General features: G+C 37.9%; 1 protein-coding gene across 3 annotated transcripts in view; it reads right to left on the bottom strand.

The window, feature by feature from the left end:
* Positions 1–26801, bottom strand: part of TAF2 (TATA-box binding protein associated factor 2) — a 113856-nt gene that overhangs the window by 67447 nt on the left and 19608 nt on the right. For all 3 annotated transcript variants that reach the window (XM_058444597.1, XM_058444596.1, XM_058444595.1), the window contains exons 4-14: positions 21756–21874; positions 19362–19503; positions 16839–17070; positions 12275–12459; positions 11593–11706; positions 10121–10220; positions 7921–8006; positions 5889–6024; positions 4150–4304; positions 3351–3465; positions 2896–3005 (exon numbers count right to left, since the gene is read on the bottom strand). In XM_058444597.1, the coding sequence (XP_058300580.1) occupies positions 2896–3005; positions 3351–3465; positions 4150–4304; positions 5889–6024; positions 7921–8006; positions 10121–10220; positions 11593–11706; positions 12275–12459; positions 16839–17070; positions 19362–19503; positions 21756–21874 (1494 nt within the window). The remainder of the gene's footprint in view (positions 1–2895; positions 3006–3350; positions 3466–4149; positions 4305–5888; positions 6025–7920; positions 8007–10120; positions 10221–11592; positions 11707–12274; positions 12460–16838; positions 17071–19361; positions 19504–21755; positions 21875–26801) is intronic.

Consider the following 26801-nt stretch of genomic DNA (forward strand, 5'->3'; position numbering starts at 1 on the left):
GTATAGAAAAGGGGATATATCAATGAAGAAAACTCTTAAATAGAAAAAGGATCAGGCTTGAAATGGGATACGAATAATTCTGAGCTGTCAGCTGCATATATGCAAGGTTCTGTCCTATATGAATTAACTAATAAAATATCTTAAGAGTATTGATCAATACGTAGAACCAATTAATATGCACAAGGTTCAAGATAAGCAAAAACAAAAGCAACTGTTTTTATGTTAACTGGGGAAGGGCAAATAAAAACAGTACAGGAGAAAAGTTTTCCTGTGTTCCTCATACCAAAGAATACTCAAATGACATTCTGTTATTATAGAGAAAAAAACCTGAGAATAGCAATCGAATGTTACCAATTTCCAAGGTGGATAGGACAAAAAGAAGTAAGAACCTGGCCGGGCGCAGTGGCTCACGCCTGTAATCCCAGCACTTTGGGAGGCCGAGGCGGGTGGATTACGAGGTCAGGAGATCGAGACCATCCTGGCTAACACGGTGAAACCCCACCTCTACTAAAAATACAAAAAATTAGCCAGGCATGGTGGCAGGTGCCTGTAATCCCATCTACCCGGGAGGCTGAGGCAGGAGAATGGCGTGAACCCGGGAGGTGGAGCTTGCAGCGAGCCGAGATCGCGCCACTGCACTCCAGCATGGGTTACAGAGCGAGACTCCGTCTCAAAAAAAAAAAAGAAGTAAGAATCTCACTCTGGTTTAAGAAAGAATTTTCTCAGAGTAAGAATGACTGTAAGATGATTTCAGAATCAAGTTCTTTAAAAGACTTCAAAGTCAACAGACACTCTCATCTATCTGAGTGAACTAAACACAGTCATGAGTATAATAAAACTTCTGTTCCTGAAAGTTCGTATTTCTCCAGCAAAGCACAGATATGTTCTCATCTCTCACTGTTCAGAGTATATACTAATTGTTGTGTTAAATAAGGGGTAAATGAAGAATATATTAAAGAAAAGTGGCAATTTGCCTTTGAAATACATCAAGAATGTTCTGAAGGGGCATGCTGATATAGAGAAAAAAGAAAAAAGACATAGTAAGCAAGATGCAGAGGCTTTTCATGACATATTCAGCTCTTTCCCTTCAATCACCATTTTTCTAATATTTCCTGTAGGTATTAATCCAACAAGACTAATAAGAATGAACCTATTTGTCTTGAATTTTTTTCTAGTACCAAAAACTCAAACTTCCATTCTAGCTCCTTGGCCTCTACCTTCCAACAAAATGAGCATTCTTAAAACTAAATGTTAAAAATTCTTATAAAAATGTCATCAAGAAGGCAAGCAAACAAAGAATGTTTGGTAATACTAACTGGAAGTAAAATAAGGAAAAAAAGATACCCGATAACATGTTCTCTACCTAAAAAATTAGGTATACATAGGCCGGGCATGGTGGCTCACGCCTGTAATCCCAGCATTTTGGGGGACCGAGGTGGACGGATCATCTGAGGTTAGGAGTTCGAGACCAGTCTGGCTAACATGGTGAAACTCAGTCTCTACTAAAGATACAAAAAGTAGCAGGGCTTGGTGGCAGGCACCTGTAATCCCTGCTACTCAGGAGGCTGATGCAGGAGAATTGCTTGAACCAGGAGGCGGAGGTTGCAATGAACTGAGATCACGCCACTGCACTCCAGCCTGGGTGACAGAGCAAGACTCTGTCCAAAAAAATTAGGTATACCTAAAACCACAAAAACCCTAGAAGAAAACCTAGGCAATACTATTCAGGACATAGGCATAGGCAAAGACTTTAGGACTAAACACCAAAAGCATTGGCAACAAAAGTCAAAACTGACAAATGGGATCTAATGCAACTAAAGAGCTTCTGCACAGTTAAAGAAGCTACCATCAGAGTGAACAGGCAACCTACAGAATTGGAAAAATTTTTGCAATCTATCCATCTGACAAAGGGCTGACATTCAGAATCTACAAGGAACTTAAACAAACTTACAAGAAAAAAACCAACCCCACTAAAAAGTGGGTTAAGGATATGAACAGACACTTCTCAAAAGAAGACATTTATGCAGCAACAAACATATGAAAAAAAGCTCATCATTACTGGTCATTAGAGAAATGCAAATCAAAACCACAATGAGATACCACCTCACGCCAGTTAGAACGGCAATCATTAAAAAGTTACGAAACAACACATGCTGGAGAGGATGTAGAGAAATAGGAATGCTTTTACACTGTTGGTGGAAGTGTAAATTAGTTCAACCATTGTGGAAGACAGTGTGGCAATTCCTCAAGGATCTAGAACCAGAAATATTATTTGACCCAGAAATCCCATTACTGGGTATTACCCAAAGGATTATAAATCATTCTCCTATAAAGACACATGCACGTGTATGTTTATCGCAGCACTGTTCACAATAGCAAAGACTTGGAACCAACCCAAATGCCCATCAGTGATAAACTGGATAAAGAAAATGTGGCACATATACACCATAGAATACTATGCAGCCATAAAAAAGAATGAGTTCATGTCCTTTGCAGGGACATGGATGAAGCTGGAAACCATGATTCTCAGCCAACTAACACAGGAACAGAAAACCAAACACTGCATGTTCTCACTCATTAAGTGGGAGTTGAACAATGAGAACACATGGACAAAGTGAGGGGAACATCACACACCGGGGCCTGTCAGGAGGTGGGGGACTAGGGGCAGGAGAGCATTAGAAGAAATACCTAATGTAGATGACGGGTTGATGAGTGCAGCAAACCACCATGGCATGTGTACACCTATGTAACAAACCTGCATGTTCTGCATATGTATCCCACAACTTAAAGTATAATTTTAAAAAATTAGGTATACAAGAGAATTTTTATTTTGGCATTTTAGTCTGTGAGATTTGTAGTTTAACTTTCAATTTATAGTTATTATGTAATGCCTACCTTCTACTTTTGGAATGGCAGGGTATATCATGTTTAAGGCTGTTTTCTTCAATTTGCAGTGTATGATTGAAGGATCCATCTAACTCCTGCACTGTCACTTTAAGTGGTCCCTTTAAAAAAAAAAAAAAAACTTACTGTTCAGAGATGTGATTTAAAAAATATCAATATGTATGCTTATGTGTAAAGAGAAATATAAATCAAGATATAAAATATTACACAAAATGAGTATCTGGAGACCTAGATAGGCAATTGGTGTCAGAGGGCAACCGGAAGATTCTGAGTCCCCTGAAATCTCTGTACTTCCTCTTCCCTTCTTTGACAAAGTCAATGTTTTCTCAATTTATCCACTTCAAACAAAATCTCATTAATTTCTAAGTAGTAACCCAACCCTAAGTCCCTCTTCTATTGAAACTGAGGAGATAGCAGTACAAAGGCCATTTTGGAAAAAGACTTACCACATATTTCTGAGTTCCAGGAGATGTATAGTCCTGTTTTATTTCCAATTCCAAAACATTTCGTTTTCTATTAAATGCAAAACTCCCATAAAATTTTACCACTCCACTCTGATCTCTGAAGAATTGTAAAGGAAAGTTTACATACCGAAACGAATATGTACTAAACAAAATAAGTTATCCATCATGGTATTAATAATTTTCAAGTGCATTCCCACCAGTTCAAAGTTTGAGAGCATACTCTACAGTAAACCAGGTGGCAAAGTATTCAAAGTACTTGTGAAAAATGCTTTCCCAGATTTAAATAAAATTTCTGAAACACTGACAAATTTGTGTTTTGAAAGAAGCAGAACCACTATACAAGGTTATTAATAGTGTTTTAAAGTGAAAAATACAAAAATTGCAAAATTCCAAGACACCACTCAAATTGTGCCAACCCCTAACCACATCCACAAGTCACTAAACTACTGCACCTCACAAGTAATCCTACAGGCCTGTCTGGTAGATTACTTACCTATCCTACCATCAAACCCATTTTTTTACTCATATATTCTTTACTCACTAGAAAGTACTTTAAAATATGCCAAACTTTACAAATATAAACATACATGTGTGTGTACCTTAATGTCTAGTAGCCATCTTAGATGAAACAATACACAGTTCATCATTATTTCTACCATTGTTTAGAAATATAAACAGTTCATACTTCCTTGAGTCCCCCTCGAACCTCTCTTCTATCTTCCCCTTGCACATATACCTTATTCCCTTCCCCACTTTGTTGAACTGCTATTGAAAAGGATACACCCACTGCTTTATTAACGGCTGAATATCTTTGCCAGAGACATTTGAAATGGATTTCAAAAACCCAGATGTGGAAACCAACATCTGACTCCACATATGTGACTGGAACTTCTGAGATGAAGCAGTACTAGCCAGACTTAGCAGTTTATTGAAAACCTGTAAGGATAAAATCATTTAGTAAGTTCATATAACAGATTCTTTTCAATTATATAGAATACTCACTTTGCACTATAACTTTATTGTAGTCAATTATAGAAGACAATAATTTCACTATTTATTACATAGATTTTTCTAAAGACTACCAGCAATAGAAATATGCAAAGATATAAGCAGCCAGAATACAAAAACATTCTTCATATAAACATTATTGAATGTTAATGATGTACTGAATAATATTAAGAATTATAGTAAGAATAATATATAATACCTATAATTTATTGTGCTATGAGTTTATACAGAAACTAGAAATTAAGAAGCTAATGATACTCATCAGGATTTATACCACTCCAAAGCTTGAGTGGCTCTTTATGGACCATCTCTCTTTTAAAGTTTCTGTTCTTCATTCTAAAGGCCAGGTGCGGTGGCTCATGCCTGTAATCCTAGCACTTTGAGAGACCAAGGTAAGTGGGTGGCTTGACCCAGGAGTTTGAGACCAGATTGGGCAACATGGTGAAACTCCATCTCTACAAACAATACAAAAATTAGTCAGGCACAATGGTGCATGCTTGTAGTCCCGGCAACTCAGGAGGCTGAGAGAGATGAGAGGATCCCTTGAGCCTGGGAGGTCAAGGCTGCAGTGAGCCGTGACTGCACCACTGCACTCCAGCCTGGGTGACAGAGTGAGACCCTATCTCAAAAAAACACCAAAACAAACCAAAAAAAGTCAAGGTGAAGGACAGAAAGATTAAAGAAACTGAACTTTACAGCAAACTTAAAATGCTTTAAAAAAAAGTATTATTTTTTACCTGCCTCTAAGAATGTTAACAATGAAAAAAAATGGCTGAACATTTGGTTTCCACTCTCAACACTAAATCACAACTATTTACTCTGAAACTTGCTTAAAATATGTGGCAAAATTTAGCAATAGCAAAAATAAACATCTTTTATATTGATTTACGTTTTTCTATTGAAAACAGTTTAAAGTGGCATTTCATCCTTAATACAACGCAGAACACAAATTCATATGTATAAATATGTTTTACTTTCATCCCCACATTTCTAGTTTTTTTTTTCTTTTGAGACAGTCTTGCTCTGTCGCCCAGGCTGGTATGAAGTGGCACAATCATAGCTCACTGCAGCTTCAACCTCCTGGACTCAAGTGATCTTCCTGCCTCCACCTCCCAGGAAGGTGGGACTACAGAATCATGCCACTATGCCTGACTTAGTAATAAAAATTTTTTTGAGATGGGGTCTTACTATACTGCCCAGGCTGGTCTCAAACCCCCGGCCTCAAGCAATCATCCCACCTCAGCCTCCCAAAGTGCTGGGATTATAGGCATGAGATACCATGCCCAGCCACCACATTCTAATTATATCTTCATAAAGTTCATGTGCAAAGTTGTTCTGGTATTGATACCCATTCTACATCTGAGGAAATGCAAATATAAAGCACCAATTACTTAGTGGGCAAACAAAACTATAAATCCAGATGTCCTGACTCCTATTCTACAGAAACATACTCAGATTATACACATACAGATCTTTATTTACCATTGTTAAGTTCTTAACTTTAATACTTACTTGTAGCATAAATTCCATACTGATCCTATTTTCAATCAATCTCATCACAAGGTGGGCTTTACACTGAAACATAGTGTAGTATTCCCAGGACAGTGTATGTGGATGCTTTATTGAAAAGTGTAGATGGGAAGCTGGACTAAAAAAAATAAACACATTTACCTAATACAGCAAATTTGACTACTAAATAAACAATAAATTTCATGACCACATCAAGAAAATACCCAAAAAACCCCATGGGAATATACAAGTAATTTCCTTAGTACTAAGAAACATCTAAAAATAAACGTAACTAGAAGAAAATTATGAAGTTTTACTTAAGGACATAAAAGAAAATCTGAATAAATGGAAACAAACACCAAGTTCCTAGATGGGAAGATACAATACTGTAAATACTTCCATTCTCCCCAAATCCATCAATACAATCAATGCAATTCCAATCAATATCCCAACATTGAAGCATGCACTAAAATATATTAAAGATTGATTATATATGTAAAACAAAAACCATTATAAAAGTACTAAAAGAAATGAAGGAAAAAATTTCTCTTTATAATTTTGGGACGGGAAAAATTTTCCTAAGAAAAAATATAAAATCTGGAAGACAAAAGACCACAATGACTACATAAAAATTAAAAAATTTTGACATAATGAAAAGGATCATAAGTAAATTTAGAGAAAGATACAGTCTAGAAAATATTTACGACATACATGAACATTTAATTTGTTTACAAATTATCACTAGACCAAATAATGCTATGGTGAATATCTTTTTACACATGTGCAAATATTTCTGTATGATAAATGCCTAGAAGAATTTTTTTTTCTTTTTTTTTTTTGAGATAGAGTCTCACTCTTGTCCCCAGGCTGGAGTCCAGTGGTACAATCTCGGCTCACTGCAACCTCCGCCTCCCAGGTTTAAGTGATTCTCTTGCCTCAGCCTCCCGAGTAGTCAGGACCAGGCACCCGCCACCACGCCTGGCTAATTTCTGTATTTTTTGGTAGAGATGGGGTTTCGCCATGTTGGCCAGGCTGGTCTCAAACTCCTGAACTCTGGTGATCCACCTGCCCGGCCTCCCAAAGTGCTGGGATTACAGTGTGGGCCCCTGCGCTGGGCCAGAAGAATTTCTACATGATCACATACCTAAAAGAATTGCTGGATCTAAAAATTACCCATTCTACAATTCTGATTAGTACCAAACTAAATTACCCATCAGAAACACTATCAAACTATACCCTCACAGTGTATGAGTGGTGCTCTAGTTTGTTTGAATGATGGTGCCCCCTCCAAAATTCATGTGGAAACTTAAACCCCAATGCAACAGTCTTAAGAGGTGTGGACTTTGGGAGGTGATTAAATCATCAGTGGTCTACCCTCATGAATGGGATTAGCACCCTCATAAAATGGCTCCAGGTTGAAGGGAGTGTTCTCTTGCCCTGCCATCCCTTCCATCTTGTGAGATCGCAACATTCTTCCCTGCTAGAGGATGCAGCAACTAGGTGCCAACTAGGTGCAGGGAGCAGCCCTCACCAGACACCAATCCTCCCAGTGCCTCAGTCTTGAACTTCCCAGCCTCCAGAACAAGAAGTAAATTTCTATTGTTTATATTATTACCCAGTCTGTGGTACTTTGGTATAGTAGCAGAAACAAACTATGGCAAGCGGTATTACACATCTCCTTCAAAATGTGGCATATTGGTTAAGGCAGGAGGATTGCTTGAGCCCAAGAGTTTGAGATCAGCCTAAGTAACAATGTGAGACCCCATTTAAAAAAAAAAAAAAAAAAAATTGTTAATGTGGCATATTAAAACTTCAGATACTTTAATCAATCTGATATTTTAAAAATTATTTTTATATTTTACTTATTACTTCCAACCTTATGAGCTTTATGAGTCTGTAAGCTTTAGCAAAGAATAGCAATAAGAAACAGGTTAAATAAATTCTGAGGTACAATGAAATACTATTTAGCTCTTAAATAGAATAATTTTTATATACAGTCAAGGTTTATAATATCATCTCTGAACAATAAACATACTTATCCTTCTCTTTTCCTCCACCAAATATGGGATGTAGTAAAACTCCACCAGTTTTTAGTTCATATGCCACTATTTTGTCTAGCTCCTAAAAAAATATAATAGGAGTCAGTAAAATATGTAACTTTTTTTACATACCAAATTTTAGAATTAAACTGTGAATTCTCATTTCCTAAAATCAGAATGTAAATTTCTTAAAATAAGTGAAATGTATTTAAAGAGTAGTTTATGTTCTTATAAATAAAGCAGCCTACACAGCTGGCAGAATGACAAAAGCCAAAGACTTCTCTACTTTGTGACTTCAGGGCTGGACAGCAGCCTGGCAACTTTTTCTTACGGCTGTTCTCAATCTCTCTGAGTTGTCTCCAAGTTTATTTTTTCCTTCTCCGTATTTTGCTTCAAAGAATTTAGGCGAGTAAAAAGCAATGGGAATAAATTATGTCAGGAATCCATGATTTTAAAACTTCTCCAGTCTTCTCTAACATGACATAAATCGAACTTTAAAAAAAGGGATTTTTTTTTTTAAACAGAAAAAAAAAAGCGGGGGCAGGGGAGTTGTTTTGTTTTGTTTTGAGACAAGTTTTATTCTGTCACCCACGCTGGAGTTCAGTAGCTGATTATGGCTTACTGCAGCCTTGACCTCCTGGGCTTAGGTGATCCTCCCACCTCAGCCCAAGAAGCTGGAACTACAGGCACATGCCACCATGCCTGGTTAATTAAAAGAAAAAAAGCATAAGTGAAGCTGGGCGCAGTGGCTCACACCTGTAATCCCAGCACTTTGGGAGGCTGAGGCGGGTGGATCACGAGGTCAGGAGTTCGAGACCATCCTGGCCAACATGGTGAAACCCCGTCTCTACTAAAAATACAAAAAATTAGCTGGGCGTGATGGCAGGCGCCTGTAATCCCAGCTCTCAGGAGGCTAAGGTAGAAGAATCGCTTAAACCCGGGAGGCGGAGGTTGCAGTGAGCCGAGATTGCACCACTGCACTACAGCCTGGGCAACAGAGTGAGACTCCGTCTCAGAAAAAAAAAAGCATATGTTAAAATAAAGACACTACCACAATTGTGCTGGAAACTCATAACTGCTTTAATACAGATGTAGTACAGAAAAGTGGCAAACAGCATAGAGAAGAAATTAAAAGCCAAGCTGGAATCCTGGGCCTACTACTTACTAGCTATATACTTTGACCAAATAATTTAACCTTTCTTTCTGTGCCTCAGTTTCTTCATCTACAAAATGGGAATGATAGAAAGGTAGTTAGAAGAATTAAGATCATTAATATTTATAAAATGTTTGTAACAGTGCCTGAAACATTTTAAGTGTTGCATTATTTTATTCTTCTTCTTTAATAGTTTCTGAAATAAAGAAGAGACTCCAGTTCTATATGTACAAATACCTTAATAGCTCTAGGTGTTTGAAGTTTTCGAAAATTAACTTTTTGGCTTACTTGAGTTTACTCTTGGATGATAATAATATGTAAAATGAGAATAAAGGGAAGATGATAAGGTTTGTTTAATGAAGATATGAAAGGCTGCAATTTTTCCACCTGAGAAGGAAGACACTAAGCATGGTATGATTAAAATGTTTATGTATATGACCAGAATGTGCTAAGTAAAATACAACTGATGTTTTCTTTTTGGCCAAATCTTTAAATCGTGTAAAAAAAAAAAAAACAAAAAAAAAAACCAGATGTGACAATGACAACATAAATGCATTCAAAGCCTAGCCAGAATATAATAAGCAGTTAATATGTGCAAAGCATCATGCACATTACTTGTATAATGTCTAATAATCTCTGCCTATGGGCAGACACTACGATTGCCCTCCTTAAGCAGATGAGACTTGGAAAGATTAAGGTTACAAAGCTAACAAATTTAGGAAGCACAGTTACAAACGACTGCTATAAGGAGCTGGGACATACCTAACGACCAATCTGATGTTTAAGAAACTTAAATATTCTCTTCCTTAGGGGAAAAAAAGGTTTTTAGGGGACAATGTTGGCAATGGAGATTAGATAAAATAGACCATTAGTCTTTCTCAGTAAATTGATTCCCATTTTGCTGGGAAAAATTAGGGATTTTCAAGTACTATTTTAAAAGTATTTTACAGTCATTAAAAATGGAGGACATGAGACTTGGAAATCAGGAGGACACTAACAGTCTTACTGACTTGTAAGTGGATAAGGGATCTAGCTGTTATTACCTCTTTAATCCAGTGGCGGTACTCATTAACACCAAAAGTTTTTTTCATCCAAAGTCCATAGATATAGCCTGAAATTCCCTTCAGCACCCATTCATCAGACCTAAGCAAAAAGTCAAAGTATAAATTACTTTTAATCATAAAAACTCCTCAGATAATGTCAAAGAGGATAACGGAATAAGTGTAGTGTGTATTTCCCTGCTTTCATAAAGAAAATGAAAATTATTAACAAATCATCAAGTTTCCCAACTTCCTCTGAGTTCTACTTGCCCATTTATTATACCTTATTCACACCTGCCTTTACCTTTAATTATGAGACTGCTTTACAGTCTTGCTTCAAGTATAAATTACTAGAGTATATGCTCTAATCTGACAGTGCTGCTTCCCTCCTGCCCAACTCTGTTCTTACTGTCTCTGCCTCTAAGGAAATACTTGCTCATAGCCAGGACTATACTGTTCAATTCTAAAAGTCTACATGCTATTATTGCCAATCCCATGCATTATGCCATTACCAATGACATTCTAAAACTGAAAGTTCAATTGCTTCATTCATTTTTTTTGCTTTCTCTAGAAAAATGGCAATTAACATCACTCACTCATTAACTCATTTGTATACTCATCCATCTATCCATCCACCCACCCCATCCATCCATCCATCCATCCATCCATCCATCCATCCATCCATCCGTAATATTTTGCCTACTACATTCCAAGCACTACTCTTTAATGAAACTTCTACATGTGGTTTTAGGAAAACTACAAATCAAGAGATCTATCTTTAGTCTCTGCCCTCTCCACTCCAGAAAGCGAAAAAAGAAAACCAAGATTTCCATACTATATATAGTATAGAATGTTCACAATTATAATCTTAATTTTTCTGTTTTCTTCAAAATCATCTCAAGTTAATAAAAAAGAAAAGAAAAAGCATTTATACCTTTCTTTCAACAAACTGGTACAAAGCTGAGCACTAGTAGGCAAATCCCTAAATAATTATTAATATTGCAGAGGAGCACTATTTTACATTAAATGTTGAGTTATTTCCAATTGCTTTGAACACTGACATTAAAATTCTAACTTCAGATTTCTGTACATCTAAGTTCTTTTATTTACAGAATTCATTCGGTTCTTTAAGACACTGTTTTACCAAAATCTTACCTTATAAACTGCAGAAGTGATTATATTGATTTCATGGCCAAAAAGGATAAAACGTATAATCATTTTTCTTTAAATACATATAGAACAGTGTCTTTTAAATTAGCTAATTTAATTAACTAATAAATGTTAAGTGACTATATTGATTTCATGGCCAAAAAGTTAGGATGAAACTTTTAATCATTTTTCTTTAAATACATATAGAACAGTGTCTCTTAAATTAGCTATCTGCAATTAGGGCAAAGGTCAGCTTAAATGCAGGAAAAGAAAAGAAAAATAAACTTGATTCTTTTCTCAGTAGTATCAACTTTCACGTCACTCACCAAGACATTCTAGATATGAAACATCCAAAAAACTGCTGGGCCAAGGACTGGGCTAAACACCTTCTAGTCAAAGGTGTCTCATCTATAATCATGGCACTGTGTAAAAGATTTGTGCTGGAATTTAAAAGAGAAGAAAGCTCATTATAACCAAGAAATAAATACTTATTCAGTGAAAATAAAATAATTCCACTTTTAAAACAATGGAAGTTAGATATCAAATAGAAAAAAAAAAATTCTCCCAGCTTTCTAATCTTTCCAAAATTTAGCTAAAATTCATCATCTTAGCAACTTGCTTAAAGCAAAGAACACAACGTTTTCCACTGATATCAGTAAATTTCTGACAATATCAGTACATTTTTAAACAGTACTAGAAAAAAATTCATACTAGTCATAAAGTAATTCATACAATTTTTAAAGAACTTATGAAAACAAGACTAAAATAGGGGAAATACTAATATTAGTTAATTCTGGATGAAGATGAGCCTTTTGAGTTATCTCAAAATCTTTGTCTTCATGTTTTTCTACATTTAAAAAATTTTAAAACCAAATTTTCTACAAAGCCAAACACATCTAAATTGGGGAAAAAAGTTCAAAGCTCGTCTTAAAATTGACCACAAAATCAGTAAATTTTCTTCATATCATGATCTTAATTTAGGCATTTCAAATCTGAAGAGATACCAACCTAAAAATGCTCATGGAAGCATAAGCAGCCACTTCAACATAAGCCTCATCAACGAAGACAGTCTTAAAACAGGAGTATGGGTATCGACACGTAAGAATTTCTTCATAAAATTCAAAGACTTCATGAAGGTATGATGTGGTATGTTTCAGCAATGGAAGAAGTTGGGGCAAACAAAAATGAGTAACCTGAAAAGAAGAAGCAAGGAAGATCATCTAAATGAAAGTGTTAACTTTAATATTGTAAATTTCCTAAACATCTCAATTATAAATAAATGTTCTCATAAATGTATTCTTTAATAATTTCAAGATGCTGAAAGAAAATGTGAAAATAGTGATCACTATTACTGATCACATTTATAAAATATTAATTGTACTTAAAAGTTAAATTCATGGTGGATTATAAGTCTGTGGAATGCTCAGACCAACTAAAATATAACTCTAGTTCCAAATTCAATTAAAATTTTTTCTCATAGGTACACATAGTAAGACTTAAATTTCAAAGGCTTATTATAAACATACCTCTTATTTATAAATATTTAACCTAGTGAATAATGCACGTTATAGTACTATCTTATCAAGTTAATGTTAATCATATTATCGGCATATAAAAATAATTACTGTAGTCCCCCTCTAATATTTTAATTACATACTGAATATTGCAGAAAAGCTTACTGGTAGTTAGGAGATTTAAAAATGCCTGCAACAGAAATAGTAACTCTGGTTTTTTTCACTAGGTTACATCTCACTTTGGTCACACAAATATCATATAGCTATCTCTTATTATGATCTGTACCAAATGAGTGCCATCAACAATGACACAGATCACTAACTAGAACAACTGTGTAAGGTTTCACGCAGGAGTGTGAAGCTGTGGTAATCTTTTTGAGTTCAACAGAAGTTTGATAGGAAACTTTTGGTACAGGAAAAGAGAACATCCCAGAGTCAAAGATGGGGAGAAAAAAGGTATGTTCAGAGAAATATAAGTAAACTATTTTGAATATAACATCTATTACTGTCAAATTATAGAAGATCTTGAAAGCCATGCTAAAGAGTTCTAATTACTACAGAATTATAAAGGCAAGGGAAGTTTTTAATTTATCATAAAAATTTTCTTCTAATAGCATTTAAAAAGAACAGATTAGAGGCTACCATAAGAGTGGAGAAAAGCATCTATGTATTATTAATAATCAGGGCCCAAAACTACATCATGATTAACACTCCCTTTGTATTAATCATATTTAATCATAATTTTGTGTATGCAAATAAAAAATACTATTCACCAAAAAAAGGACTAATTTTTAGACAAACCTACAAGACAGCAAATTTACTGATAATGCAGACAACTCATGTATTTGACACAGAGAAGACTAAGTCAGGAAAAACAATTCTTGACTATCATTTGCCTTGTTCCTATTCAATAGCTCAGAGTAGAAAAAAAATTCTTCTTAAATACAAAATAGGTACTAATCAAACATTTTTTTTTTAATTTTTTTGTATTATCATTTTTTATTATACTTTAAGTTCTAGAGTACATGCGTACAATGTGCAGGTTTGTTACATATGTATACATGCGCCATGTTGGTGTGCTGCACCCATTAACTTGTCTTTTACATTAGGTATATCTCCTAATGCTATCCCTCCCCCATCCTCCTACCCCACGACAGGCCCCGGTGTGTGATGTTCCCCTTCCTGTGTCCAAGTGTTCTCATTGTTCAGTTCCCACCTATGAGTGAGAACATGTGGTGTTTAGTTTTCTGTCCTTGCGAGTTTGCTGAGAATAATGGTTTCCAGCTTCATCCATGTCCCTACAAAGGACATGAACTCATCCTTTTTTATGGCTGCATGGTATTCCATGGTGTATATGTGCCACATTTTCTTAATCCAGCCTATCACTGATGGACATTTGGGTTGGTTCCAAGTCTCTGCTATTGTGAATAGTGCCACAATAAACATACGTGTGCATGTGTCTTTATAGCAGCATGATTTATAATCCTTTGGGTATATACCCAGTAATGGGATGGCTGGGTCAAATGGTATTTCTAGCTCTAGATCCTTGAGGAATTGCCACACTGACTTCCACAATGGTTGAACTAGTTTACAGTCCCACCAACAGTGTAAAAGTGTTCCTATTTCTCCACATCCTCTCCAGCACCTGTTATTTCCTGACTTTTTAATGACCGCCATTCTAACTGGTGTGAGATGGTATCTCATCGTGGTTTTGATTTGCATTTCTCTGAAGGCCAGCGATGATGAGCATTTTCTCATGTGTTTTTTGGCTGCATAAATGTCTTCTTTTGAGAAGTGTCTGTTCATATCCTTTGCCCATTTTTTGATGGGGTTGTTTTATTCTTGTAAATTTGTTTGAGTTCTTTGTAGATTCTACATATTAGCCCTTTGTCAGATGAGTAGGTTGCAAAAATTTTCTCCCATTCTGTAGGTTGCCTGTTCACTCTGATGGTAGTTTCTTTTGCTGTGCAGAAGCTCTTTAATTACATCCCATTTGTGAATTCTGGCTTTTGTTGCCATTGCTTTTGGTGTTTTAGATATGAAGTCCTTGCCCTTGCCTATGTCCCGAATGGTATTGCCTAGGTTTTCTTCTAGGGTTTTTATGGTTTTAGGCCTAACATTTAACTCTTTTTTTTTTTTTTTGAGACAGAGTCTTGCTCTGTCCCCCAGGCTGGAGTGCAGTGGCACAATCTCGGCTCACTGCAAGCTCCGCCTCCCGGGTTCACGCCATTCTCCTGCCTCAGCCTCTCCGAGTAGCTGGGACTACAGGTGCCCACCACCACGCCTGGCTAATTTTTTGTATTTTTTAGTAGAGACGGGGTTTCACCGTGGTCTCGATCTCCTGACCTCGTGATCTGCCCGCCTCGGCTGCCCAAAGTGCTGGGATTACAAGCATGAGCCACCATGCCCGGCCCTAACATTTAAGTCTTTCATCCATCTTGAATTAATTTTTGTATAAGGTGTAAGGAAGGGATCCAGTTTCAGCTTTCTACATATGGCTAGCCAGTTTTCCCTGCACTATTTATTAAATAGGGAATATCCTTTCCCCATTTCTTGTTTTTGTCAGGTTTGTCAAAGATCAGATGGTTGTAGATGTGTGGTATTATTTCTGAGGGCTCTGTTCTGTTCCATTGGTCTGTATCTCTGTTTTGGTACCAGTACCATGCTGTTTTGGTTACTATAGCCTTGTAGTATAGTTTGAAGTCAGGTAGCGTGTTTAACGCTAATCACTTACCAAAGACAATAAAGTTCACTGCCAATCTTATCAGTGGATAAACCTTTAAAAAGGGTCATTGTTAAGACAACATAAGCAAAACCAACACAAAATATCCTGAATCTTTTCCACGAGTGATTTTACAAATCCTGTGTATTTCAGCAAGGCAAATATAAAAGGCAAACTGAGGCACTCACCAAAAGCCTGCTGCCCTCAATTTTTATTCACATGACTAAAAGAAATGCTGTGGAGATATACATGGTCAAATTATACGCTTAATTTCTTTTTTTTTTTTTTGAGACGGAGTCTCGCCGTCGCCCAGGCTGGAGTGCAGTGGCGCAATCTCAGCTCACTGCAGGCTCTGCCCCCTGGGGTTCACGCCATTCTCCTGCCTCAGCCTCCCGAGTAGCTGGGACTACAGGCGCCCGCCACCTCGCCCGGCTAATTTTTTTTGTATTTTTAGTAGAGACGGGGTTTCACCGTGTTAGCCAGGATGGTCTCGATCTCCTCACCTCGTGATCCGCCCGCCTCGGCCTCCGAAAGTGCTGGGATTACAGGCGTGCGCCACCGCGCCCGGCCGCTTAATTTCTTTTCTCTAGCTTTTTAATGGTGTCTTCTACTCATAGCAGTGGATGTTTTCTTTTCCAAATTTTGTTTTCATTGCGTTGCCCTGTATTTTAAAGAACTCCATAATATGTTCAGGTAGCCTCTCATATGAGATAAAAACTCCCAATAGCGGAGTTGAAATGTTACCCTCTTTTAGGATACTCTTCTCAACCTCAGCTTGTTTTAAGGAAAACTTTTTACAATCTTTATATTTAAAATACTTCTGCACATTTCCATGTTTTGTATAAGTGACATTTATTCACTATCACAAGAACAGCATGGGAAAGACTTGCCCCTGTGATTCAATTACCTCCTACCGGGTCCCTCCCATACCACATGGGAGTTATGGGAGCTGCAAGATGAGATTTGGGTGGGGACACAGAGCCAAACTATATCAGTAAGTTTGGGGTTGCATTTGGAAGGCCTAAGTACGCAGTGTGGGAGTTTTGGACTTTTTAGGCATTGTACATTGTCAGAAATGTTGAGAGGAGAATGTGGCATAACCAAATTTTTTTTACATGAGCAAATTTTCTTTATTTTATTTTTTGTATTTTTAGTAATGACAGGGTTTTACTGTGTTAGCCAGGATGGTCTCCATCTCATGACCTTGTGATCCGCCCACCTTGGCCTCCCAAAGTGCTGGGATTACAGGCATGAGCCACCATGCCTTGCCAATATCTATCTTTTTAAAAGCAGTAAAGGGCCAGGAGGAGAGTAAGAGGGGAGAGCTCTGACTTACCTCATGCATGTATGGATCTACAAGTATTTCAAATGGTCCAATGGCCAAGGATATATTTGACGCTGCTGTAGGAATGGTAAGCATATAATGGAAAGTTTTCTTCCTCATATCATGAGTATACACTGTCTCCACCAAATCGCCATTAGAAACAGCAACCATTGCAGCATCTACTGTAAATTCTAATTTCCATGTACACAATTCAGAGTATGAATCAACACAAGGGAACCAAAATCTAGAAAAAAGATTGACAGTATAGAAAATGTATTCAAAGAGTTCTCCACATTGTTTTCCCCACATGCAAGTTATTTTAGCATTTCTAGAAAATGAAGAAACAAAAACCTTTAGCTATTTGGCTACTGAAGCTTTTTACTGTACAACCTGAAAAAAATCTGATAAAATAAAATCTGTTTCCAAATACTATTTGGCAACATTAAGAAAATATATTATGTGGTACCATCAGTTCAAACCCTAAAAAGAGTTAAGCAATTCTTAGTTTCCAGTGTTTTAAAAAATAATTTTAACTTGTATATGCATATTAGTCAGTTTTTATGCAGCATTCATTCCTAGAAACTAAAAAAGGCTTACAGCAAAAAGTTTTATAAAGCATAATTAATATTCAGAATTTATTCCATTAAATTATAAAACTGCTTTTTTGGAGTATGTAACGCATTGTATAAATTCCAACTGAGTGCTGGTTAAGTTAGATATAAAATTTATAGTCAGCTTTCATCAGTTCAGGTAAGGTGTTATGTGACAGGGTAGGTACTTAGTATTGAGGCATAAAAGTGTGTAAGACACAATAGCAAAGAGTTGGAACCAACCCAAATGTCCAACAACGATAGACTGGATTAAGAAAATGTGGCACATATACACCATGGAATACTATGCAGCCATAAAAAATGATGAGTTCATGTCCTTTGTAGGGACATGGATGAAACTGGAAAACATCATTCTCAGTAAACTATCGCAAGGACAAAAAACCAAACACCGCATGTTCTCACTCATAGGTGGGAATTGAACAATGAGAACTCATGGACACAGGAAGGGGAACATCACACTCTGGGGACTGTTGTGGGGTGGGGGGAGGGGTGAGGGACAGCATTAGGAGATACATCTAATGCTAAATGACGAGTTAATGGGTGCAGGAAATCAACATGGCACATGGATACATATGTAACAAACCTGCACATTGTGCACATGTACCCTAAAACCCTGAACTATAATATAATTTAAAAAGAAAAAAAAAAAAAGTGTGTAAGACATCATCCCTGGTTTAGAAGAGTTATTATAATAATCTGAGGAGAGGCTGGGCGCAGTGGCTGACACCTGTAATCCCAGCACTATGGGACACTGAGGCAGGTGGATTACCTGAGGTCAGGAGTTCGAAACCAGCCTGGCCAACATGGTGAAACCCTGTCTCTACTAAAAATACAAAAATTAGCCAGGCATGTGGCATCTGCCTGTAATCCTAGCTACTCCAGAGGCTGAGGCAGGAGGATCACTTGAACCTGGAAGGTGGAGGGTGCATGAGCCAAGATTGCACCACTGTACTCCAGTCGGCGCAACAGGCTATCTCTACTAAAGATATGACGAAACCTTGTCTCTACTAAAAATACAATAATTAGCCACGTGTGGTGGCACATGCCTGTAGTCCCAGCTACTTAGGAGGACAGGCAGGAGAATCACTGGAACCCAGGAGGTGCGGGTTGCAGTGAGCCAAGATGATGCCACTGCACTCCAGCCTGGACAAAAGAGTGAGACTCTGTTTCAAAAATAAATAAATAAATAAGCAGAGTTGAGTAGTAGAATGTGGAGTGGGGAAGTAGAGTATGAAAGCAGGTGAGAGGAGGTCTCTATAATGCTTGTAATATTCTTTGTCTAGGTGTAAATTATGTGGGCTTGTTGACTTGTGAAAATTCATCGAGCTTTACATTCTGTGCAATTTTCTGTTATGTTTTACTTCAATATAAAGTTTTTAAAAAAGAAGGTATCAAGTGAGATGATTATTTTAGAACAGCAGACGTGAAAATGAGAGAGAAGAAGGGAGATTAAGATTGAGGAGGGGTCGGGCATGGTGGCTCATGCCTGTAATCCCAGCACTTTGGGAGGCCGAGGCGGGTGGATCACTTGAGGTCAGGAATTAAAGGCCAGTCTGGCCAACATGGTGAAACCCCACCTCTACTAAAAATATAAAAAATTAGGCAAGTGTAGTGGTGAATGCCTGTAACACCAGCTACATGGGAGGCTGAGGCATGAGAATCACTTGAACCCAGGAGGCACAGGCTGCAATGAGCAGAGATAGCACCCCAGTGCACTCCAACAAGGGTGACAGAGCAAGACTCTGTCTAAAAAAAAAAAAAAAAAACTTAAGAGGAATGACTAACAGAAAGTAATTTGAAAGAAGTCTAAATTTGGGAGGGAATAAAACTAGTATTTCTTGTTTTACACTAAATGTATGTCTTGCTTATACATAAAAAATGCAATTTAAAAATTAATTGAAATATTTAAGAATCTATAACCTACCTTGTAGAATTTTGATACCCACAAGAGAAAACATGAGCACCTCTCTCTGCCATACTTCCCTCTACATTGGGTACCACAAAATGAAGACCTCCTTTGGGCTGATCCAAAGAAAAATTGATGTGTATCTTCAGGACCTTTAACTCTGCAACAAATAAACATATACATACATTGATACATAAGTAAGTTACAGTGGTCTATATAATAAAGACAAAGATTTAATGCTGAACATTAAATGGAATTGAGGACTGAGATTTATATGAAAAACCACACTACTTACCCTAGTTTAGACTTTTACCATATGTCTGCCTATATTAACTCAACAGGCTGCTCCTATTGGTCTTCTACCTCCAATCAGTTATAATTATTGCTTGTATTATTTTCCAAAAATACATCTTTGGTTACGCCACATTCTTCTCTCAACATTTCTGACAATGTACAATGCCTAAAAAGTCCAAAACTCTCACACTGCACACTTAGGCCTTCCAAATCCAACCCCAAACTTACTGATATAGTTTGGCTCTGTGTCCCCACCCAAATCTCATCTTGCAGCTCCCATAACTCCCACGTGGTATGGGAGGGACCCGGTAGGAGGTAATTGAATCACAGGGGCAAGTCTTTCCCATGCTGTTCTTGTGATAGTAAGTGTCACAAGATCTGATGGTTTTCAAAATGGGAGTTGCCCTGCACAAGCTCGCTCTCTCTCTTTTTGCTGGCCGCCATTGCATAAGACATGACTTGCTCCTCCTTGCCTTCTGCCAAGATTGTGAGGTCTCCCCAGCCATGTGAAACTATAAGTTCATTAAACCTCTTTTTCTTCCTAGTCTCAGGTATGTCTTTACCAGCAGCATGAAAACAGACTAATACACTTATTTTTCAAGTTCTTTCTCCTATTACATTATCCCGCAAACTTAACCCTAGGTGACTTTGGGGAGTACAAGGATGAGAGGCAGAGTAGGGAACACCACTTGAGAATTTGCATTATTATCACGTTTTTTGTTAAGCTTGATTTCTTCACTATAAACTGCGTTGCTTTCATAAGATTTTAATTTCCCTCCAAGCATTACAATCATATGCACTACCTCCAAACCCTAAAAATGCAATGATGACTTCCACGTCTGTCCCCTAAATTAGGGTAAGTTCCTCCACAAACCCTACCCCATCCCCAGCACCCACAACAGAAACCAATAAACAAAACAAGAAGTCTTTTACTTCCTTATCTTGATTAATTTTTATAAGGCTAAATAAGCAAGGCAGAAGCTAATACACAATATTACAATGGCTAAAACTTTATATAAGACACAAAGAAGGTTTAAAAAGTCTGGAGACTGAGTATCAGTAACCATGTGTTTTAGCTTTAACTTCACCAATAATTTGCTAAGTGAAGTTCAGCAGGTCACTCACTCTCATTAGACTTCAGATTACTCTTCTGTAAAAAGAAGGAATTTAACCACATTTTTCAGGATCTTTCCTGCTACAAAATGCTGTAATTCTAAACTAATTTGATATTGTGCGGGTTCTATCTATACGATTTTTTAAAAATATTTTTCACGGCCGGGCGCAGTGGCTCACTCCTGTAATCCCAGCACTTTGGGAGGCCAAGGCGGGTGGATCACCTGAGGTCATGAGATCGAGACCAGCCTGGCCAACATGGTGAAACCCTGTCTCTACTAAAAATACAAAAATCAGCCAGGCATGGTGGTGGGAGACTGTAATCCTAGTTACTCGGTGGCTGTGGCAGGAGAATCACTTGAACTCAGGAGGCAGAGGTTGCAGTGAGCCAAGATGACGCCATTGCACTCCACCCAGGGCAACGAGCGAAACTCCGTCTCAAAAAAACAAAAAAAAATTTTTTTTTTTTGCTTTAAAAAACAACAGTGAAATAAATTGCTTTTTCCACAGCCCTGAAATGATATTATCCTATTAGACAGTGATCCTTAATAAGAAAAAGAGCTTCCAACCCATTCTGTATATTTCAACTGGTTAATTTACAATCAATTTTGACATCATTAGTGTTTTCTTTCTTTTTAGACAAGAGTCTCACTCTGTTGCACAGGTTGGAGTGCAGGGGTGTGACCTCAGCTCACTGTAATCTCCACCTCCTGGGTTCAAGCAATTCTCCTGCCTCAGCCTCCTGAGTAGCTGGGATTACATACGCCCACCACCATGCCGGGATAATTTTTGTATTTTTAGTAGAGATGGGGTTTCGCCATGTCAGCCAGGCTGGTCTTGAACTCCTGATCTTAGGTGATCCACCCGCCTCAGCCTCCCAAAGTGCTGGGATTACAGGCATGAGGCACCGTGCCTGGCCAGCATCATTAGTTTTCATGTAAAATTCTCTAGTCTCTGAATCTAACATGATTTTAGTGTACAGTCAATATACTCTTGGTGCTTTACCATCAACGTGTTTCCATAGCTCTGATGGAACCTTAATGCAAAGTTCTCCATTTCCTGCATCAGGGTCCACAGCACTAACCGCAGCTGCATAAGCATTGGAAAAATAATTGAGGTTTCTCCTGGGGAAAAAAAGAGCCAACTTTTAATAATAAGACATATATCTTCCCAAGCATTTTTTTTTTTTTTTTTTTTTTTTTTTTTAGATGAAGTCTCACTCTGTTGCCCAGGCCAGAGTTCAGTGGCACCATCTCAACTCACTGCAACCTCCACCTCCAGGTTCAAGCATTCTCATCCCTCAGGCTCCAGAGTAGCTAGGATTACAGGCACCCACCACCACAACCGGCTAATTTTTATATTTTTAGTAGAGATGGTGTTTCACCATGTTGGTCAGGCTGGTCTCGAACTCCTAACCTCTAGTGATCCATTCACCTTGGCCTCCCAAAGTGCTGGGATTACAGGCATGAGCTACCACGCCTGGCCTCTGAGCATTTTCTTAAATATCATTTGATACCAATTATTTGTAAGCATTTTATCTTCTTATATAATTTCTTTTTTTTTTTTTTTTTTTTTTTTTGAGACGGAGTCTCGCTCTGTCGCCCAGGCTGGAGTGCAGTGGCGCAATCTCGGCTCACTGCAAGCTCCGCCTCCCGGGTTCACGCCATTCTCCTGCCTCAGCCTCTCCGAGTAGCTGGGACTACAGGCGCCCGCCACCACGCCCGGCTAATTTTTTTGTATTTTTAGTAGAGACGGGGTTTCACCGTGGTCTTGATCTCCTGACCTCGTGATCCACCCGCCTCGGCCTCCCAAAGTGCTGGGATTATAAGCGTGAGCCACCGCGCCCGGCCTTTCTTATATAATTTCTAAAAACACTCTTTAGCCAAGTAATGGTTTGTTCTACTCACCATGTTAAAAACTATTAATCTATGACTACAACAGAATATATATTCTACTCACCAAGTTACATGACTATTATGACTATCACATTCTTCATTAATTTTGGAATGACAAAGCCAATACTTTTTTGATACAAATGTAACGAATATGTGAAGCACTGGCCGGGCGCGGTGGCTCACGCTTGTAATTCCAGCACTTTGGGAGGCCGAGGCGGGCAGATCATGAGGTCAGGAGATCGAGACCACAGTGAAACCCCGTCTCTACTAAAAATACAAAAAATTAGCCGGGCGTGGTGGCGGGCGCCTGTAGTCCCAGCTACTCGGAGAGGCTGAGGCAGGAGAATGGCGCAAACCCGGGGGGCGGAGCTTGCAGTGAGACGAGATCGCACCACTGCACTCCAGCCTGGGCGACAGAGCGAGACTCCGTCTCAAAAAAAAAAAAAAAGAATACGTGAAGCACTGAATAAATAATTATTCCCTATCAATGTGGCAAAAAATTGAATGGATTCAACAAGCTTTATAATTTGACAAAAATTAACATGTCTAAAACAAATCAGGATGGGACTCACTTCCTCAAAATGTAATAGCACCTACCTCCACCCATTAGTGCATCACAATGTAAGCTTAATGAAGCAGAGAATTTTCAGCAGGCTCACTGTTATATTCACTATGTCAGGAGAAACTACTACATATTTGTTCCACAGTTATCTGACCTTATTTCCCATTTGATGAAAACAATACGACAAAGTCTTACGGAAACGTGAAATGTTGTTCCCAACTGGTTTTTAAATCGTACTCCATAAAAGCAACTTATATGTGTATATATACACATATTACATTTCCTGGCTGAAATTAGTTTAAAACGAAAGAAATGAAAGACAGGAAAAAGATATGGAATGGGAAGGGCAAGAATACAAGATGAAATACATAAACACCATGAGCCACATCCTCATTGTATACCTTTATGTCTGCCATCCTGCCATTAGGTGTAGCCACAAGGTGAAATTAGTGACATTCCCATAGCTTAATAATTTTTTCATCTAGTTAAAAGACAAGTTTTAGCTGGACACGGTGGCTCATGCCTGTAATCCCAGCACTTTGGGAGTCCGAGGTGGTGGATCACCTGAGAACAGGAGTTCAAGTCCAGCCTGGTCAATATGGCGAAACCCTGTCTACTAAAAATACAAAAATTAGCCAGGCGTGGTGGTGCGTGCCTGTAATCCCAGCTACTCGGGAGGCTGAGGCACGAGAATCGCTTGAGCCTGGGAGGCAGAGGTTGCAGTGAGCTGAGGTTGCACCACTGCACTCCAACCTGGGCAACAGAGTGAGACTTTTTCTCAAAAAAATTAAAAAATAAAAATAAAAAGTTCCACATACTCTACAGAATAATTAAAGGAAAAATAAAATGAGAAAAGCCATTAAAGAAACATTAAGGCTATAGACTCTTAACTTGACAGAGGCCATTCCCTCTCCATCTTCATCAATCTCTCTACCAATTAGGAAGGATATAATATAACTATGGCTTTAACAACTATTCAAGGTAACAACTACAAAGCACAGAGTTCTGGAAGTGAAAAGACTTCTCAATATAAATTTCTTTCTGTTAAATAAACATTGTTGACAATGACAATGAACACTGACATTCCAAAAATGTTCAGAGCATCTTCACCAGTAGATCCCATCTCAAGAAAGCACTTTCTTTGCTCATTTGTAAGAAGCAACTCCTCCATCCATTAAAGTTGTTATCATGAGATTGCAGCAATTCAGTCTTACCTTTAGGCTCCACTTCTAATTCTAGTTTCATTGCTATTTCTACCACAACTGCAGTTACTTCCTTCTCTAAACCCCTCAAAGTCATCCATGAGGTTTGGAATCAACTTCTTCCAAACTCTTGCTCATGTTGATGTTTTGACCTCCTCCCTAAATCATGAATGTCCTTAATGGCATCCAGAATGGTGAATCCTTTTCAGGGTTTCAACTGACTTTGTCCAGATCCCTCAGAGGAATCACTATCTATGGCAGCTATCACCTTATGAAATGCATTTCTTAAATAATAAGACTTGAAAGCAGAAATTACTCCTTAATCCATAGGCTGCAGAATAGATGTTATGTTAGCACACATAAAAACAGTATTAATCTAGTACATCTCCATCAGAGCTCTTGGGTAACCAGGTGTCTTGTCAATAAGCAGTACCATATTGAAAGGACTCTTCTCCTGACCAGTAATCTCAACAGTGGGCTTAAAATATTCAATTCAGTAAGCCATACTGTGAACGCCTGTTGTCATCCAGGCTTTGTTGCTTCATTTACAGAGAACAGGAAGAATAGATTTAGCATAATTGTTAAGGGCCGTAGGATTTTTTGGAATGGTAAATGAGCACTGGCTTTAACTTAGAGTTCCCAGCTGCATTAGCCCCTAATAAAAGAGTCAGCCTGTCCTTTGAAGCCAGGCACTGACTTCTTTTTAGCTGGGAAAGTTCCAGATGGCATCTTCTTCTAGTAGAAGGCTGTTTCATCTACATTGAAAATCTGTTGCTTAGTGTAGCAACCTTCATCAAAAACCTTAGCTAAATCTTCTGGATAACTTGCTGCAGCTTCTACATTAGCACTTGTTGCTTCACCTTGCACTTTCATGTTACGGACAAAGTTTCTTTTCTTAAATCTCATGAACCAGCCTCTCCTAGCTTCAAAATGTTCTTCTGCAGCTTCCTCACCTCTCAGCATTCACAGAACTGAAGAGAGTTAGGGCCTTGCTCTGGATTAGGCTTGGCCTTAAGGGATGGTGTGGCTGGTTTGATCTTCTATCCAGATCTTTAAAACCTTCTCGGCATCAGCAATAAGACTGTTTCATTTTCTTATCATTTGTGTATTCACTGGAGCAGTACTTTTAATTTCCTTCAAGAACTTTTCCTTTGCAGTCACAACTTAGCTAACTGGGGCCAAGAGGTCTAGCTTTTGGCCTTCCTCCCTAAGCTTAACCATTTCTATAGCTTTTGGTTTAAAGTGAAAGATATGAGACTCTTCCTTTCACTTGCATGCTCAGAGGCCATTGTAGGGTTATTAATTGACCTAATTTCAATATTGTGTGTCTCAGCAAATAGGGAGGCCCAAGGACGGGGACAGAGACAGGGAACAGCTGGTCCACGGAGTAGTCAGAACACACACAATGTTTATCATTTAAGTTTGCCATCTTATACGGATGCCATCTGTGGCGTCCCCAAAACAATTACAACTGTAATATCAAAGATCTCTGATCACAGATTACCTTAACAGATATAATAATGAAAAAGTTTGAAATACTGCAAGAATTACAAAAATGTGACACAGAGACATGAAATGAGCACGTGTTGTTGGAAAAATGGCATATGTAAGGTTATCACAAACCTTCAATTTGTAAAAAAAAACAGTATCTGTGAGGCACAATAGAGCAAAGCACAATAAAGGAGGTATGCTTGTTTTTTTAAATTATCATACAATAAAAAAAACCTTTTTTGGGGGTCTACAGTTGTATAAATTTTAACATATGTACAGATTCAGTTCACCACCAAAATCAGGATATAGAACAGTTCTATCAACCCCAAAAAGTCCCTTATGCTATCCTTTGTGTCAAATAAATGGAATCACATAGAATCCTACCCTTCGAGACTGGCTTGTGTCACTAGGTTTTTGAAATTCACCCAAGTTGTTACATATATTAATAATTTGATCCTTTTGCCATTGAGTGGTATTATATTGTATAGACTGTACCAGTTTGTTGATCCATTGACCAGCTGAAGGGCATTTAGGTTATTTTCAGCTTTGGAAGTGTGAAATAAAACTGTTATGAACATTTGTGTACAGGTTTTTGTGTGAATATAAGCTTCATCTCTGTAGTACAAATATCTAACAATGGGACTACTGAGTCATATGGTAAACACATTTAACTTTCTAAAAATCTACAAAACTGTTTCAGAAGAAACATTGTACCATTCTGCATTGCCATCAGCAAGATCTGAAAGTGCCAGTTGCTCCAAATCCTTGTCAGCACTTACTTAACACACCATCTAATTTTAAGGACTATTTTATCTATAGAGTGTAATTTATTTTCAATAAAATTTCAAAAACATAAAATTTGATGATTGCAAAACTTGTATTCCACCCCAAGTTATCAGGG

This window comes from Hylobates moloch, unplaced genomic scaffold, assembly GCF_009828535.3.
Source record: "Hylobates moloch isolate HMO894 unplaced genomic scaffold, HMol_V3 SCAFFOLD_9, whole genome shotgun sequence".
Taxonomy (NCBI): domain Eukaryota; kingdom Metazoa; phylum Chordata; class Mammalia; order Primates; family Hylobatidae; genus Hylobates; species Hylobates moloch.